This window comes from Polypterus senegalus, chromosome 9 (assembly GCF_016835505.1).
Source record: "Polypterus senegalus isolate Bchr_013 chromosome 9, ASM1683550v1, whole genome shotgun sequence".
Taxonomy (NCBI): domain Eukaryota; kingdom Metazoa; phylum Chordata; class Cladistia; order Polypteriformes; family Polypteridae; genus Polypterus; species Polypterus senegalus.
The window spans coordinates 175,782,460-175,801,513 of record NC_053162.1 but is presented as its reverse complement, the minus strand read 5'-3'; the positions used below and the strand labels follow the sequence as shown (position 1 = coordinate 175,801,513).

General features: G+C 37.3%; 1 protein-coding gene across 11 annotated transcripts in view; it reads right to left on the bottom strand.

The window, feature by feature from the left end:
* Window positions 1-260: 260 nt before the first annotated feature.
* The window catches only part of LOC120536043 (endophilin-B2-like), a 79,504-nt gene continuing 60,710 nt past the window's right edge, over window positions 261-19,054 (bottom strand). For 7 of the 11 annotated variants that reach the window (XM_039764361.1, XM_039764363.1, XM_039764368.1 and 4 more), the window contains 5 exons: window positions 12,654-12,743; window positions 9,836-9,936; window positions 7,157-7,171; window positions 5,474-5,714; window positions 261-3,962 (listed from right to left, as the gene is read on the bottom strand). In XM_039764361.1, coding sequence (XP_039620295.1) covers window positions 3,855-3,962; window positions 5,474-5,714; window positions 7,157-7,171; window positions 9,836-9,936; window positions 12,654-12,743 — 555 coding nt within the window. In that variant the 3' untranslated portion in view covers window positions 261-3,854. The remainder of the gene's footprint in view (window positions 3,963-5,473; window positions 5,715-7,156; window positions 7,172-9,835; window positions 9,937-12,653; window positions 12,744-19,054) is intronic. The other 4 variants (XM_039764365.1, XM_039764370.1, XM_039764367.1 and 1 more) reach the window with 1 other exon arrangement.

The window sequence follows — 19,054 nt, the reverse complement described above, 5'->3', positions numbered from 1 at the left end:
TGTCAAGAGATTTGATCAAAGGTCTACGATATACTTCAGCCAGACACTCCAGCGGAGAAGGATTTGATTCGATTGTCGTGGCAGAAAGCGCACGGAGACGTCTTTTTTATTTTCTTTTTCAGTGCCACCATAATGGGCGGTAAAAGAAAAGACGGGGTCAGAAAGTGAATGTTTGTTTGAACTGACCATTTGTGAATAAGCACAACGTACAAAGAAATGGAATCAAACCTGCATAGAAGAAAACTGCACAAAAACTTCCATTAAAGGTTACCTTTGATCTTTATTGATAATTATCCATTTGCTATGCAGTCAATATGCAGGTACAGGCAATAAATACACTCTTAACATGAAAGAGCTCCGTGAATCAAAGAAAACCAAAGAGAAACGGAGAAAACAAAATGCACACAGAAGCAGAGTCATCGTAACGCAAGTGTAAAAGAATCGTTTTCCTTCAAGTTTTCATCCTTCAAGTTTCAAATGTTGTGTGTGTTTTAAGAGAAACGTGAGAAAAGCACATCTCATCAGCAGAGCGTCTCCTTTTCTCAACAAAACTGACCTTTGTGGTTTTTCTTCAAATAGATGCAAACATGAAATCGCTAAATATCTGGGGTTGGACTCGATATCAAAGAAACAGGTGACACGTTCAGGAAACTCGTTAAGTAAATTTTAATGAAGCGCATGCTAGTTTTCATGAAGGTTGATGCCACCTTTTTTGCATTGCCACTAATTCTGTAGTAAAACACCGCTTTGTATCAAACGCACTTACCACACAGGAGATTTCACATATGGGTTTGTGATTTTTAATGTTCTAGTTTTAAATGTAATATGACATCTTAAAGAACACATAAAAAGCTGAACAAAAGTGTACAGTGCCGATTCATCAGACATATATGGCTTTAATTTGAAATCCAGGCCTTTCTACTTTGAAACGCTTCCATTCAAAACTCACAGCACTCACATACGCACATCAGTCCCAATTACAACTCCAGCCAGTTGCCACTCAAAGGCCTGGCAGATCCTTCTTCAAGTTTTTAAACAATCTTTTCTGATAGAGAAATAAATGTGTGTATGTATGCAAACCCTGACATACATGAAGACAACAATAAAAACCAAACGAGTGTGTCGAAGACCACAGCAGTGCACTTCAGGGACACAGAATGTCCTGTTTGGGTGTTTGGGTGAACTGCTGGTGGCTGCCTCACTGGGGTAGGCCTCTTGATCTCTAAAAACCTGACATGGAAAAAATGATCCCTGAAAACAGATGGAATAAACATGCAGAACATCATTATTTTATATCATACAACCAAAAATGTTTGAATCTGAATAGAATATGTTAAACACATCTCATTTTTGCAAAGTGTGCCTGTTGATGCCCCTCAGTCTCTTACTACATTTGTGCCCTTTTGTTCAGTTAACATATACAGCTAGTATTCATTCTCTGGAGTGATGGACTTCATTTTAATGCTCTCCGCAAAGTGTGGGTTTTACTTTGTACAAAACAAGTTAGATAAAAGCCTCCCATACCAGAAGTCCGTTAGCTGTTGGCAAAGACAGGCACACATTTAGCCTATTCATGTCTGAAAAGCACACACCACCGTGTTTTGAAAGACAACATTAGATTCTTCAAAAATATTGCAATCTTTCCTCACTATCCTTTGTTCTGGTCAGCGTCTTTTAAGAGTCCTCTTTGTTCTCTGGCATTTAATCTCAAAACAATTCGGCCTCTAACTCGGTGCCAACTGCAGATTCTAAGAAGTGGGTGGCAGCCAGACAAGCCATACTCGGACGAGGTGAGTCACAAGTTAGAGGTCTGCGTCATTTAACATGTGCAGATTGTGGCGGCCGCTGTTTATTTACAATACGTTTCTCGTGTTATTTTGAACCAACTCTGGTGGTGGGTGAGGCAGTACTGCAGTTACTAGAAATCCAAACGCATCACACAACATCTACAAAAATCTCTGTAGTGGCAAGTCGAGAGGGTGATTTATAAAATGATTTTGTGAAAAACGGTGGTATTTAAACATCCGATCCTTGTACCGATGATGGTTGTTAATCTTTAACATTGGCTGACAAAATAGCAATGATTTTGCTAGACCTTTTGGATGTTTTGCTCCTAATATTCATTTATTGGGCTCAGCTGGTAAAATGTTTCATCTCATACATTTGTATTTTCTAAATTGTATTAATTTGTATGCACAATAAAAGTCCCTCAGACACCATGGTGGAAGAACCCACAAACGATCTTGGCATGAAACAGAAACCTAAATCAAATTAACAACAACAATAAATGACAAAAATGTCAGCATCAACCAGATTCACATCATAACAATTCAATTAAACCAAAGATTTAACCTTAAAAAACGTATTCATGTAGTACATTTTGGACAAAGAACGGTAGCAAATGAACAGATGCTTGTCCCGTATTTAAACCACAGGTTTTGTTTTTCTTGTTCACCGTTATTTGCAATGGACTCAGTGTACAAAATTTCCCAAGCCGGGTTTCCTTTCCATTGCAGTCTTTAAGTTGAAAATAAACCCATTACCAATTGTGCAATACAGAGGAATGAGAAGAACGTTTGAATTTTGCAATAAATGACAGATTTCATCACAAATGTGTACAAAGTTTTGGAAAGCAGTAAATATTTAAATTAAAATAAACTGGATCGTTGAAATAATTTTGAATACAGTCAGCTGCAAGCAATGCAAACACAAGAACATACAAACATTTCAAAATACTATGAAAGGGTTTTTTGGGTCGAAAGTAGAAACATGTAAAATTAAAAACTAATGTACTTCTCAAAATGTAAGAAGAGGCCTCCACACTAAACACTGAGCGGGGCATTCACACGGTGCTCGAATTATTTTAATTGTGAGAAATGAAGGTGGGTAGTTGTGTGCACCACAAACTATTGTACCAGACAACGGTATAAAAAAAAAAAAAATACTGACCAAATTATTACTCACAGTAAGTTGATTCATTGCAATAGACTAATTTTAGAAAATCCTCTTTTTGAAAAATCTATATGTAATACACAAGGGACATCTTATTACACAATGGCTCACAACTGACCAGCTTTTTTTCCCCCCACATACCATTATATTTTGTAACGAAAGTGGGATGTCAATGTCAAACAAAATTAAAAAAAAAAAATACTTAAACTATAAAAGGCCTAAAGTCTCACATGACACATTACACTTCAAATTTTAGAATAACGGAGTATAAATGTTTTTACACCTTTCTTCGGTTTCAGGTCTACTTAACTTCCCCAAAAAGGTGATTATCAAAATCGTGTACTTCTTTTTGAAAGTGCCAACTCTCAGAACATTAAGTAAAGCACTCATCGGTTTAAGATCGTTTTCCTAAAATACGCTAAAACGAGGTGATACATATTCAATGTTTCCACTTCATGCCTTAAAAATGGTGCTGGGAAAAGCCACCAAGCTTCCTAGGGAATTGCAGATTACAGTCATTATCACAGACAAATGGAGATTTTTTTTGCCCCTTGCCTCTCAAATTCCAGCCAGACACTTCAAATGTAACTTACAGAATTTTAAATTTTATATAGCGTACTGCAAAAGTGTGTGGGTACAGACCCTTGCTGATTCTCTAATACACAGATCTGTGAAAAGGCCCTGTTCTTACTATCTGCATTCATGTTAAAAACAACAAAATGAAAAGAGAGAGACAGCGAGAGAGAGGAGTGCAAGAGTGAAGCTGCTGGTTTGAGGAGGTCCATGCCCATATAGTGCTGGAATGGATGTTAGAACTGAAAAGCTATTTTTACCCTACATTTCATGACCATTCTTATTTGTATTGGTCCAAAAGTGTTGGCTTTTTCAATTCTTCATTTCCTTTAGCTGAGCAGCTCCAGATAGGTGACGGGGACTTTTCCTTTCTGGTTTCCTCTCTCCCCAATCAGCCAGTCAGGATCCATGCCAGGTACAGTGTACACTGTGATTAGCTAGGATACAAATGAGGAAATATCCATCAACAACAACAGAGTCATTTTAAACATTCATTCCTCTCTTCAAGAATACATCTTGGGAGAAGTAGAAAGGAATGTCACTAATTGTACAAATCCAAAACAAAGAAGCCAAAAATATGTCAATTAATATAAAGTAATGACCTGATAAAAATATTAAGTTACTATTAGCAATTCAAATAAAAAAAAAATAAAATCAGTACTACCGAGAAAAGACCACTTCTTTACCCTGAACAAAGGGAAAGCTAAAAACAAAATGTTTCATTAACTACTAGTAGTATTATTATTATTATTATTATCTACTACTATTCCCTTCCATTTTCTGAACCTGTTTTCCATTACAGGTCTATGAGGGGCGGCACGGTGGCGCAGTGGTAGCGCTGCTGCCTCGCAGTTAGGAGACCAGGGTTCGCTTCCCGGGTCCTCCCTGCGTGGAGTTTGCATGTTCTCCCCGTGTCTGCGTGGGTTTCCTCCCACAATCCAAAGACATGCAGGTTAGGTGGATTGGTGATTCTAAATTGGCCCTAGTGTGTGCTTGGTGTGTTTGTGTGTGTGTGTGTACTGCGGTGGGTTGGCACCCTGCCCAGGATTGGTTCCTGCCTTGTGCCCTGTGTTGGCTGGGATTGGCTCCAGCAGACCCCCGTGACCCTGTATTCGGATTCAGTGGGTTAGAAAATGGATGGATGGATGGATGGAGGTCTATGAGGAGCCAGATTGTATGCCACACCTCTGAAGAGCAAAATGATGTGCACAGAACCACACTCATTATACCAACCAATTAACATAGAAATGAACCTCAGAACACATGAGAAGCTTAGTAACTAAGTAACTAAGCCTATGCAGACATGGCGAGAGTGTGCAGACTCCACAAACACAGTGACTAGGCGGAGACCCTACCACAAATCTACCAACCACAGTACTAACCACAACAACCTTCCTACTTTATTTGAAAGTGTGGAGCGCTACAGAACATCACCATCCTCCATTGCTGACTTCTAACAGGGTTACAAGTTTATATTGTTGTCAGAGAACAGTAGATTTCTTACTTGCATGTGTGTTAAGCAACATTCAACACATTGTCACTCTACAGTGCCATGATTAAAAAGTTTTATACTATTAAACATTTTTGATAGCTTAAGAGGAGAAAATCTGCTCCTGAATTGGGTATGGCATTTACAGCTTTAGAAATGCTGCACATTAAAATTAGCCCCCATATACAATGCAATAGATGGGTTGAAATGAATAATTTCCTACAAGTCTGTGAGGTCAATTAACCCACTCTAGACGAGAAGCTCATCATGGATGTACTCATACAAACACAAAAACAAGCAAATTTACTGTCTTGAATTAAATTAACATCTTGGATGTGGTGAGTAAATGCGGACATGTAACCCAGATCTGTGGAGATGAGAGGCAGTGGTGGTAGCTGACATACATTTCTAACCAAAACCAATGACTAGAAAATAGAATCTTTCATCTGAACAACTTACCTCATCAGCAAGCAGAGAAAGCTCACTAGTATCTGCTGCTTCATAGTCATATAACACTTTTGCCTTTCTTGTACCTGTGGCAGGTGCTGGGACACTCTCAATTCCAAGTGTACCAGCTTCCAGTGAACTTGATGAAGCTCCCACCACTGTAGAAACAACTGGAATTGTGGCTGCACCAGATGAAGAAGCAGAAGCCAATGGAGTGGAAGAGTTGGTATTAGGTGGAAAAGTATTGGGAAAGCTAGGAAAAAAAGACAATGATCCATATACAAGTAAAAAACAAATCCTGGGGTTTAGTTTAAAGCTAAAATATAAAACATCTTAACAGTGGTAATAATAATAATTATAATACAAGTACAGTAGCATTGTCACATGTGCAGTGAAATTCTTGCTAGCATGTCCAACGGACATACAGCTCTTTGCCACTCTCTAGCACTCATCAGCAAGATTGTACTAAACAGAAAGCACAAACACATTGTTTGCGAGATGACACCATACATATACATCGCAAACCTTGGTGCTTTCAAGATAGGAATTTTTGACTAGCAGCTACGGTAACTAACATCCATCCATCATCCAACCCACTATATCCTAACTACAGGGTCACGGGGGTCTGCTGGAGCCAATCCCAGCCAACACAGGGCGCAAGGCAGAAAAAAAAAAAACCCCGGGCAGGGCACCAGCCCACCGCAGGGTAACTAAAATAATACTATATAATACATAATATATTTATAATTAGTGTATTTAGTATAGTGGGTTTGTATGTGAAACTGCAGTTTATTAGTAGGCAAGAATCATGTGTAAAGGTCATGGTGAAAAAGCTAGGGGAACTGATGTATCTTAATAGTTCTGAAGTCACTGAGTCAGAAGATCTGTGACTCCCTGGGCGATTACAAATTTATTTTTGCCCTCTACCAAGTCATTCTCTTTTAAAAGCAATCCACCAGGCTTCAGAGACTTATCTATTTAAGGACACAGAGTAAAGACTTCCAAGTAGCGCCGGCTCCAGACATAAACAGGAAGATGGGTGTCTGAAATACTAGGTGGGTCATGATATTACAAAATCCCCAAATCCAACAAGTTAACAGTATACCCCAGCAGTGTGAGTGGGGGTACTTGGCCCAACTAACTGACCCATGGAGCCAAGCTTTTTTACAGGTCTTATACAGTGCCTCTGGCAATGGCAGCAGTGTACACTGATAATATTAAATATAGTTTTCGACCTGGGACCCCAAGCCTTTTAAAAACTTTTTTTTTTTTTTTTTTTAATGTTTATTTTGTGAGGGTGTTATGATTTATATCTGAATTATGTAAGCATATACTATACAGAGTTGTATGTACCTTTGACGTTTCCCAAGCTTCATGGTGTCACAACCCAGCTTTTGACATGCCAGTGTATTTGCAACCCACCAGGGGAAGAGGATTTTGATTCTGCCCTGTGAAATTAGCATGACCCACCATTCACCCTAATGGAATTTGGCATGATTCACGGTGGGGGACGAATCAAGTGTGATCGTCAATGATTTTCCTCTTGGGTGAATCAAGCATGACTGGGTGGATATGGGGACAGAATTTATTCTGCGGACAGCCGCTGCCCCACATACAGTGACATCATGGCTCACATGGTGGGAAATGCTGTACTATATTATATTGTAGTAGGACATAAACGTCTAATGTACTCACATTTCTCCATTGGCACTGATGGCATAAGAGGAAGGAAAATTAAAAATAATTTACAATTGCTGCATATTTGAGAGAAAAAAAGAGGGAAACAGAACTTGAAAAACTAACAAATCATATCTACAGTACTTTAGAGTCCACTTTAGTCATTATACCATTAAAACGGTCAGAAAAAAACATACTGCTGCCAAACGTTTGACAAGCAAGGTGCAATCAATTACATGACAATAATATAAGCCAAAAATGTGGCACGGCATTGGAAAATATTGTGCAAGTGTTCATAGTGTTAATGATCTGTATGAAAAACAAAAAAAATAAAAAAACAACAGTTGAGCTGAGCCAGAGCTTTTTCCCTACTTGAATTTATAATTTTAAGTTAAATATAAATTTAACAAATTCTTCTTAATCAAAACAGAACTTCAATACGAAGACAATGCTTGCAATATTGTACACAGCTTCTACAAACTGCTGTAATAATCTGTAAACAGGGGGCTGCAAGATTCCAGTTAGTTACAGCTCTTTCCCTCAAGCCCCCCACAAATTCTGTCCCCAACACTCACACAGGCAGATAAAGACAACATGGCAGTGTTAGGCCTGTGTTTAAAGTTTTTATTTTAAAAAGTTGAGAGTAAATCTGACACAAAAGTGCTTGCAGGTCTGACCAAGGCAACAGGCCTATGCTTAGACTTTTTTCTTGGACAACAAGCCCACCCTGAAGAATAATTTTTGAAACAAAATGCTGTTGGCATAAGTGGTAACCTACAAAGCTGGTTTTCAAGTTGGTTAACTGGCACAAAACAAAGAGTACAGATATGAGGAGAATACTCCATGTGGAGTGTCTCAGGGGTCTGTCCTTGGATTCCAGTACAGTTAGAAAACTTGTGATATTCAGAGATGATACTAAAACTGAAAGAACAGCAGACACTGAGAAGGCAGCAAAAATAATTCAAAACAGCTTGGACAAGCTTCAGAACTGGGCAAACACTTGAAAAATACAGTTTAATGGAGAAAACTGTACTAAATGAAGCAAACCCTCAAAAGGATTTAGGGGTTCATGTTGACACAACACTTTCATAATCTAAACAATGCGCAGAAGCAAAATTGTAAAAACTGCTGAATGAAAATCTAAGGACATTATGTCCAGACTATATAATGCACAAGTAAGAGTATTGTGTGCAATTCTGGTCACCACACTTCAAGGAGGACAGAACAACAAATGAATCTGTGCAGAGGACAGCAACCAAGTGCATTTCAGGACTTAAGGACACGTCCTACTGTGATGGACTCTGCAATCTAAACCTGTTTATTCCCAAGCAGAGGAGACTCTGTGGAGACCTAATCTAGGTCTTCAAATTTTTCATAGACATTGGTAAAGTAGATCCAAGCAGAATTCTTTCCACTAAATGATGAATCAAGTACTCGTGGAAACCAGAGGAAATTCATTTAGAACTAAAGCCAGGAAGCACTTCTTTACAAACTGAGTTCGGAGAATCTGTAACAAACTAATGAAACGTGCAGTTGAATTGAAGCAAAAACCTTGGCAACCTTTAAGTAGTATTTAGATGACATATTGGAACAGCTTAGTTACTAGCTAAACAAACAAGTTTAATGGACTGAATTGTGTCCTCTCATTTGTCAAAATTCTTATACTTAATGTTATTGGCAGCAGTTTTCCTTTAAACATTGTGTACTAGTTAAAAAAAAAAATGTATGTAGCCATAAAGATCAATGATACTAACTGCACCACTGCAGGAAATATGGTTAGTGAGTTTGGCACTCGTATAACCTGCTTATTAAATATTATTTTATGTGTCCTAAATATTTTATTATTCAATTACACAGCTTTGTTTCCTTTTTTAATATACATTCTTGCTTTTTTTGTTCTTGTTACTAAGCTCTGAATGTGACCAAATATTTTATGGGCCCTACCAAGAGAAATACCGATAAAGCTTTATTTTACTTTTACAGCGTTTTTTTCTAAAATATGTTTCGTGACATTGGCGGGCCCCTAGTTAGATTGATTTACTCAACTGAAATTAGTTTCTTAAAGTTTCAAAATGTATTACAACAAAATGGTACATGAGACCCCCCGCCAACACTGGACCCCATACACATTTGTGCACCACAGCTGCTGACCTTCTCAACACACTTGACACTTTCCACCTTCAAACTTCTGCTACAACCTCTGGACAATATAACAGCAAGAGCACCGAGAGATGCTCAGTTACCTGCTGTGTTTATCCCTGTCCATTTTAAACACAGGTCTCCCAGTAACACCCATGTCTGGTCTTGTATGCTAAAAGATTACTTAATACAAGCTAAGAATAAAATTAGTATTTGTGTCCCGATTGGTGCAGCTTGTCGTTATGGTCAGTTTTGTCGCCACAGTGGCTTTAAAGTGGCATTGCAACCATAACAATCCTTCTACAGTGCTATTTCCAGCATTGAACCTGGACAATTGGTAGAGCTAACAATCCCTGTTGGACATAGAAAGCAAAAAACTGTGTTTAATATCAACTTGAAGAATTAATGGAAAAAACAAGAATAAAAAAAAGTAACAAACATTTTGATGTTAATTATGAATGTGCAGTTACTTCTGAAAAGACAGGAGAAACGTTTATTTTAGGAAGATAGAAATATTCTAATATATTATGAACGTGTGTTAAGTAAATAAAAACTCACTTCCCAAGTTGTTTCTGAAGCTCTTGCATGTACAGGTGACACTGGGCATAGTAGGTCGCTTGGGCTTCCACAAACTCATGTAAACAGCGCAAGTGATTCACCTAAGGGGTAAAGAGGAGAATACAGGATGAAATGTGAAAGGTTTAGTTGATAAGATAAAATCAAGGTATTAGGAAAAGCTCTCTTAAACAATGTGGCTTGTAAATAATTTCACATATCTTCCATTAAGATAACTATTCACAGTCATAATTTACATACTTGTTTTCCAAAAAAAAAAAAAAAAATCAAAGTTGTACTGAATAAAGTACAATTTGTCTATAATGCCTCGCTATGATTTTAACTGCCAAGTCAGAAGTTTTCTTTGTTTTTATATTTTCTTTCTTTTTAGTCGTTCTGGTATATGTTCAGACTATAGTGTGTATGAATATATGTATGTATTTATCGATTTATATATTTATTTCTTTAAAGAACTGGAGACAAATAAAGTTCTATTTATCCAAATAGGCCTTCTTCCAACCTGGCTGAACCACATATTAGTATGCACTTACTGATTCTCTTGGCAAATGTGAGACAATTATGACCAGTATATAATGGGGTATTTCTGAGTGGTATGGCTCTTCCCTCCTCTATAAGCAGGGAGTTGGAGTGGGGGCAAATGACAATGACAACAACTATATAAACTTGGCTCATTCTCTCATTCTATCATGGTCCATGAAAAAGAGGAGGAACACATCACACAAAAGTCTACAGTTGCATGCTTGTGCTTCAGCAGTTCCTTTGGCTAGTGACCGGCAAGAAGTGCATACTGATAAGAGGTTCACAACAAGTACTTAAGAAGTAACCTTCTGCAGAAAATGTGACTTGACACTATAAATCAAAAAGCAAAACAAAACATTCACAGGCATTCTGAATTTACAGACCTCTGACCACTATAAAATCCTTTTACAGTACTAGTTTATTAATTTTTAAAATTAATACAAAATATAAAATGTTAATATTGTAAATAAACAATATTCTTAAATCTGCTTATTCCAAATCCACTGTCACATGGGGCTACAGCCTATCTCAAAAGCATTTGGAAAAAGGCAGGAAACCATCTTGGGCAGAGCCTGGTTGCACATACACCAAACACATGACCAGTTTAGATCCAGCAATTAACATCACCAGCATGTGCTGAGGAATGTGTGAGGAAAACCCACAAGATACAGGAAGTAAGTGTAAACTCCACATGGCTAAAAACCAGTAATGGGATTCAAACCAATGGATTCTTGATCAATGGGGTGCTACCCACTACACTAATTATGTCGTTTCTCGAATGTATGAGGTCATTTTATAAAATTCAACATTTACACCACTGAACTCTATAACAGGGGTTTCCAAACTTTAAGACAAGGCACCACAAAACATTTCACGCCCTCTACTAATTTAAGCCCAATGCTGAAAAGCAGATCCTGAATTTCTGTACTACAAACAGTAGCCAGCCAGCATTTGTATAATATTGGACCTATCAATCAAGGCAAATGCTTAACTAAAGTAAGCTAACAAAACAAATTTGTCAAAAAATAAATAAATAAAAAAATCGGCAGACTAGGTCTGAGAGAAACAGAGAACGACATACTACTCAGGTTGCTGGTGCACTGGGGATTTATGGGGTGAGAAAGAAAGCACTTACCTTTAAATTGGCCTTGGCACACTGTACCCAGGGAGTCTTGTTCCTGGCATGGGTTGGCTCAAGGAGGTGAGGAGATAAAGGGAGCTGTTACCTCAGACCCCTTTTATGAGCAGTGGGAGACTTCGAACTGGTGTGGCCGGTGGACAGGGAAGAACAGAAAGAGGCAAGGTGGGAGAGACAGTAGTGGAGTCTCACAGCAGGATCACTGTGAGATGGAGTGGTGGAATCGGAGTACAGCCAAGTACAGAAACTTGGGTTTGGCTGCTGTGTAACCCAACAGTGTGTTTAAGTCCCACTTTGTTCCCCCATAATTATTTTTTAGGCTTACTTGCATACCACCAGGCAGGTGCTCGCATATCACTCAGATTGAGAACTATTGCTCTAGGTTACAACTACATTAAAATTGGCCCATTTTATGCAACAATTGAAGAACATTTTAGTTAGGTTTATTTAAAAACTATATGAGGCAATTTTTTTTTTTTTTTTTAAAAAGAAGGTAACATCACCAGTACTCCCACGGTTCCCATTTTGAAAACCACTGATCAACAACAACAACAAAGAGCTCTACAATTGAGTATGCGGTACTAGCTGTTTTCTCCTTTTTTAATCCCATTTATCAGTCAGTTTAACACCTCTCACATTCAGTTATGTGATTTATACCACAATCAATGTAAACACTGAAGATCTATTCTGGAAAAAGCTGAATAAGAAGCTTATACCAATGGACAGCTTGACAACACAAATGAAGAGAAAAACTGAACTAAATTGAATCTGTTAGCCATCCTCAGTGAAGCAAACAGCAGGTGGTAAATATTTTACAATATTGATGTAAAGGTTAAAAACAGTGCTTTTTGTTGTTTATTCCAAGAGTAGGGTGGAATGGTCATGATAATCAATTGAACCCAAGTAAATAATGGAACTTATCTACAGAGGTAACCAAAATCCGAAAGTACGTACTATTAAGCTAAAAATGTATATGGGCAGTAACTATGTAGTAAGTTAAGCATGAAATCCTGACAGAAGCCCGTCAAATTGTATTTTTGCCAGACTATTTCTATATTTATAATATGTTCATATAACCAAGAGAGGGAGAAAACCATTCACACTGGTAATAGTAACATCATCCTGAGGCATTTCACTTCTTACATGTGTGCTGCTGATTCCCTCTAAAAGCAACCGGGTAACCTCTGCCTGTCGATCAAATTCAGTCTGGGCAACCCGCAGCTCCTGCTCTGCCTAGGAAACAATGAGATTTCACATGAAAAGGCAGAGATAACATGTGGTATATGCAGGTAAATGATACATTTTCAAGTTCATTTGTTTTTTCAGATAAAATAGCATTTTAAAAATGCTGTGCTCAGCGATGGTTGGGAGTATTTGTGTACCACCTTAAAATAATTTTAAAATGTGAATACAATCCAATGGAAATGTTCAGCATCATTTAAATTAAGAAAGCTGGGTAAATAAGGATAAAAAGAAAATATTTTTCAAAAGTTGGAAGATGGGTCATGATACTTAGCCATGCTTTCTATTCCATGGACAAGAATAAAACCATAAATTCTGCAAACAGGAGAAAGCAGACTTCCAATCTAGGACCACTATTTCAGAATACAGTTTATAATCTTGTAGAATACTGCAAATATTATTTTATAAAGTGATATGTTATAGTATATACAAAGACAATTCAGTTACAAGAAAATTCACCTTTAAAAATCTAAGATCAAGATGCTAGAAAGCTGGCACAAACTGTAAATTTATTAGGATTCATACATTATTTTGGTAGAACAAAATGTTATTTCAGGAACAACAATAGTAGCAGCCACATTCCTTAAAAAAATGCTAATCCACAAAGCAGACTAGGATGTAGAACAAAGAGACAACAAAAGAGATTGATTCTGTGTTAGCTGAGCCCTGCCAGAGACTTCGAAAACAATTTAAAACTTTAACACATTGAGTGCAGGGGCTTGGTTTGGCTCGTCAGGAGACAGCAGTCAAAAGTGATAACAATCTCCATTTTGCAGAGGAGAAAATGATTGACATGTCTCTCTAAAAATCAAAACGGACTGTTCAATACTTTGAAGTTATGCACATTTTTTAAAACAAGTGTTCATCAAGATGCAAAAGGTGGCAACAAAAAAAGTGATGTTTGGCAATGTTTTCCACTATAAGCATTAGCAATGCTCAATGGCTGGAGTGAGGGATACTGTTTTGTGTTTTAAAATACACAACTGAATAATGCACATTACCTTTATGCAAGACAGCAAAGATTAAAATGGTTTTCTATCCTATATTCTAAAAAATCTAGGAAAAGAAACACTATTGTTCTAATCAATACAGTGTCTATTTATTTTATTTCCAAAAGCTTAAATCGGTCCACATCAAACAGTGTCTCAATACCTATAGGGACAAACCAAAGACCTGTTTCAAGTGCAGCACTTTCTTTCATATGCCTAGTTTGGCCAGATTTTTAAAGACAATAATCAGAACTCATGTTATGCATGTGCCCCAGGATGTGCATGTTATGCATACCCAATTAAATCATTTCAAGAAAGACAAGCTAAAAAAGTTTTAGTCTATCTTGGGATCCTCAGAGAACCTTAAAATGAGGTTAAACTATGATCCAGTCAAACTGGTGTTTAGCATATAAACCCATTTAGTTCAACTTTGGATTATGGGGGCCAGTGCTCATGCTGACAGTATCAGACACAAGTATGGATGATTTGCTAGTTCACTGCAAGGCACAAGGACATTTGAGATTAACAGTCAATTTGAGCGGTCACTTATCTGAAAACATGGGTCATTGGAATGTGAAAGAAACAACTGGAGTGTCTGAAAAAGGGCAAACACAGATAGGGAGAGAAAATTTAAAATTCACAGAGCATGGGTAGGATGAGATATGAATGCAGAACTCTCAAAGCACTTTTGCCAATAACCTATTTTTCAAAGATGAATTAAAAATAAGAATATGAAAAGGGAACTGTTGACTTTTCTTTGTATAGAACAATGCACAGTTTCATATAGGATGTACAATACACCATGATGACTATCAGTCATTTTTTGGAGGGAGATTGTTATTCAAATTTAGGTATGTCCTCTTACTGTGACAACATACAGCCACACATGGAGCAACTTCAAGCTGAGCCAGAAATTCATATTGCAATTAGTGGTTTAGGCAAACAGTTGCCTTAATTCTACAGATTTACAAGGTGCAGGTTTCCACTGATAACCATTAATTTAACTTCACTTCAGTAATTGAATACAATAACATAAGAGTTTCAGGTAAGTGCTTATTTTATTTATTCATTTTTAATAAGAATAGTGAGCACAGCTAAAGCCAAATGAGATGTGCAATGCTTTTGAAGTTAATTTCCGCATTTGTCTTTAGTCGACTAAATTACTGTAACTAGAGTAGACTAGAAATACTTCAGTAGGTTGCAATTGGGTCAAAATGCATCTAAAAAAATTCTATCCAGAAAAGGAAAAATCCCTCCAATCTCATCCAAATCTCCAATCGCTCCAGTTTTAGCATTGTTACATTGGTTATCGAGTTTGTTTGTACTAATAAGGGTATATAAAACTATAAATCTTACTCCTTCCTACATTTTGAGGTCCTTGTCCCTTTATAATCCAAGTCACAATCTTAGATCTTCTAATAGTGTTCTGTTTATTATCCATCCATTAGCCAACCAACTATATCCTAACTACAGGGTCACGGGGGTCTGCTGGAGCCAATAACAGCCAACACAGGGCGCAAGGCAGGAAACAAACCCCGGGCAGGGCGCCAGCCCACCACAGGGCAAACACGCACCAAGCATACACTAGGGACAATTTAGAATCACCAATGCACTTAACCTGCATGTGTTTGGACTGTGGGAGGAAACCGCAGTACCCGGAGGAAACTCACGCTGACAAGGGGAGAACATACAAACTGCACGCAGGGAGGACCCGGGAAGCAAACCCAGGTCTCTTAACTGCGAGGCAGCAGCGCTACCCATTGCTTCACTGTGCCACCCTCTGTTTATTATTTGAAGAGCTAAACATAAAAGTGGTGAGGCAGACATCTGTTGGTTTGCTTCGAAAAATTTGAATCAATTCACCAATACAGACATGCCAGGCTAACATTATAGAACATTTTAAAAAACATACACCCACTTTTTAAATTAAATTTTATCATAGCTAAATTTTACTTGTACTCCTAATGTACTATATATGTATACAATTATAATATTCTTTATGGATTTGCAATCATTACTAATGTCTACTTTTCTCTGGTTTTGTTTCTAACTAAAACACAAACTACTGCCTGATTGAGTGGCTATCCATGAGACCCACTGCATTAAACCCTATGGGACGAAGCCTAGGAACAATCAATCAATCGACTTAAAAATAGTGGCTGTGGTTGAGCATGAACAGAGCTTACTGCTCCATTCACATACACACACACATACGCATGCACATGCGCACACACACACAAACACGTCTTTTGTTTATACATGTCTAATATATAAGGACTCTACCTTTCTTCTGATTATATATCTATTTTATGTAAGCCTGTTAAGATTTGTAGACATTTATTCATTATTTTTGCCTAATTTAATTTGTTTTTCTTTTATTGTATCCATTTCTTTGACATCTTATAAAAGCACTTTGAGCTGCATATGAAAATATGTTATAAAAATAAACATTTTTGTAAATAATAGGTAAACAAGAGAGTACATCATTTAAAAAAAGTTAATAAATCCTTAATATTAAGGTGAATGATAGAAATACCGTATATACTTGCGTATAAGTCAGGTCTTGACTTAACCCCAACCCGAAAAATCGATCATAATTGTCTTATTTTTTGAACGGTCATATAAGTCGGGGTCTGATTATTATTTTTTTCTTGCTTCCACCAATTTACATCAGTTTCTCAGACAAATCGAATTTTGTTGCAGCATCGCAGTTACCAATTTCATTCGCCACTTTAACGAATTTTAATTTAAAACCACCTTCAATTTTTCTTCTGATTGAACGCTCCATTGTAGATAAGGGATACTCTTACGATAAGGGTGTATGAGGGTGTGAGGTACAAAAAAATTAAACACTGCAAATGTCACTTTGGAATAGTTTGGGTATTACCATGTGGGCACAATGCATATAAAAAGAAAAAAAAAGTCAGTGTGCTTTGTGGTTATTCGAGTATATACGGTAGTTAGGTCGTAAAAGAAAGGACTGATAATCACTTTCTCCAAAACATGTGTTTTAAGAAAATATCTACAATGCCAAACAGCATTGTCATCGACTTAAATGCTGTAGCTGGTATGCCACTGTTGCTTAGCTAGAAGAACACATTTGCAGAACAGATGCACCTGGGCAGTCCTGCGCATGGATTTAGTTTCTAGTGTTTTCTACCTAATCTGGACAAATGGAATTAATCATTTTCTGTACTTCCAAAGACTTGTCAAACTGGACCAATTTCCCATTTTTCTCCAAATGAGATAATGGACCCCCAAAAGAACATCTTTGTTGCTATTTACAGCTTTGAAAATACTTGCTCCCCTTCCTGTTTGCAATTCTGTTTCAAATAATCACACAGTATCACTAACTGAGAAAAAACAGTTGCTCCCTATCAAAATCAATCAATCAATCAACATTTATTTATATAGCACATATTCATACAAAAAAATGTAGCTCAAAGTGCTTTACAAAATGTATAGAAAAATAGAAGACACAATAAAAAATAAACATAAGTCAACATTAATTAACATAGAATAAGTAAGGTCCGATGGACAGGGTGGACAGAAAAAAAAAAAAAACTCCAGAGGCTGGAGAAAAAAAATAAAATCTGTAGGGGTTCCAGACCACGAGACCACCCAGTCCCCTCTGAGCAATCTACCTAACAAAGTCAAACAGCCCTCTTTGAACAATAAATGCACAGAAAATAAAAAAAAAAAGCAATTAGTTACAATGTTACTTTGGTTAACACAAAGGAAATTCAAGCAAAGAAACAGGCAAAAATAGAATCCAGGCAGGAAAAAATAACTGCTTGCTTCTTAATCTGAAAAGGTTTACTACACCAAAGATCATGACCGCAATCAAGAATTACTCTGGCGAGGAGAAATTCAATATAATCCACCACATCATTTTTTTTCTCAAATGAAAACTGAAAAACTCCTTGCAAACAGCAGTTGAACCTGTCATCTCTTGAAGTTCAATTTATCACAAACTTCAGTGTAGAAGGAGCTGAATTCTGTCTAACAATGTTTTCCTTATTTGCCACCAGTTACATATTGATCAATGGCAACATGTATTCTTTTTGTGCAGTTTGAAAAAGAAAAGACACAATAAAAGATGGCAGTGGAATGCGGAGATAAACATGGCAATCAAGGAAAGAGGAAATGCTATAAAGGTGTGGAAGAAAGGAAAGGCAAAAGGTGACAGGCAAATCTATTATGAAGAAAAATATGCTAGAAAATCAGTTGTGATGGTTGCAAGAAGCTAAGAGATGGGACTGGACAGAATAAGAAGGAAATAGAAATGTGCTTGGGATTGTAAGGCAGATGGAAAATAAAGACAGGATTACTGTAATAGTACATAATACTGAAATAATTAATTAAGAATTAATACTGAATTGCATGAAAACAGATTGATAACAAAGGGATTAAGGCTGACTGGAAGACATACTGTACATGCAGAAACTGTGGAGATGAAGATGAAGATAGGCAAAGCAGCAGCCCCACCTGCATTGATATTGCAAATGGCAGCTGATGGTCTTGGAGATGAATGGTTAGTAGACATGTGCAGCATTGTTGTGTGTGATTTGAGGATCCCCGTAGACTAAAAAAAGAAATGTGTTCATTCCAGGGTACAAAGGAAGGGTATGATTCACTGGCCTGTCTGTCTTACAGAGTGTTTAAGCTTTTAGAATAGGTAATGAAGGTGTTGGAGGAAAAAGGATTAGGGAACAAGAAAAAAAGTTAATAAAATGTTTCTTTGCATGCTTTTGAAATGAACAAAAGGTGTAAACCTTTTTGTCATGCAAATGCAATAAAAGCATCAAGCAAATTGAAGGAAGCAGTATTATGTGCTTCTAGATCTGGAGGAAGTATTTAGAGAAGTACCCAGAGAATTACCCAGAGGTGGGTATTGAGAATGCCAAGTGTGCATGAATAATTAGTGTCTGCAGTAATGTCAATGAACAGGAAAGTATCAAGATAGCACAGGGGAATAGTGGACATTTTCTGATGAAGGTGGAGCTAGATCATGGATCTGTTATAAGTTCATTGCAATTCTTTAGTCACTTTTCACTACCACAAAATGTGGGCAGGACTGCTATGAAAGTTATGCATGTGGATGATCTTGCATTGACAGAGGAAAGTGAAGCAGAATATATTGAATGAAAAACTAATTTGGAAGTGAAAGGCCCCAGAGTAAATGCAGCTCAGAAAAGACTGAGATGCTGGTTGGAGTTGAAGGAGGAGAAGGCATGTAAGAGGTTGGTGCATGACCATAAGGTACGTGTGGGAGAGGGGAAAGGAAAAACTCAGTCCAATGTAAACATGGAC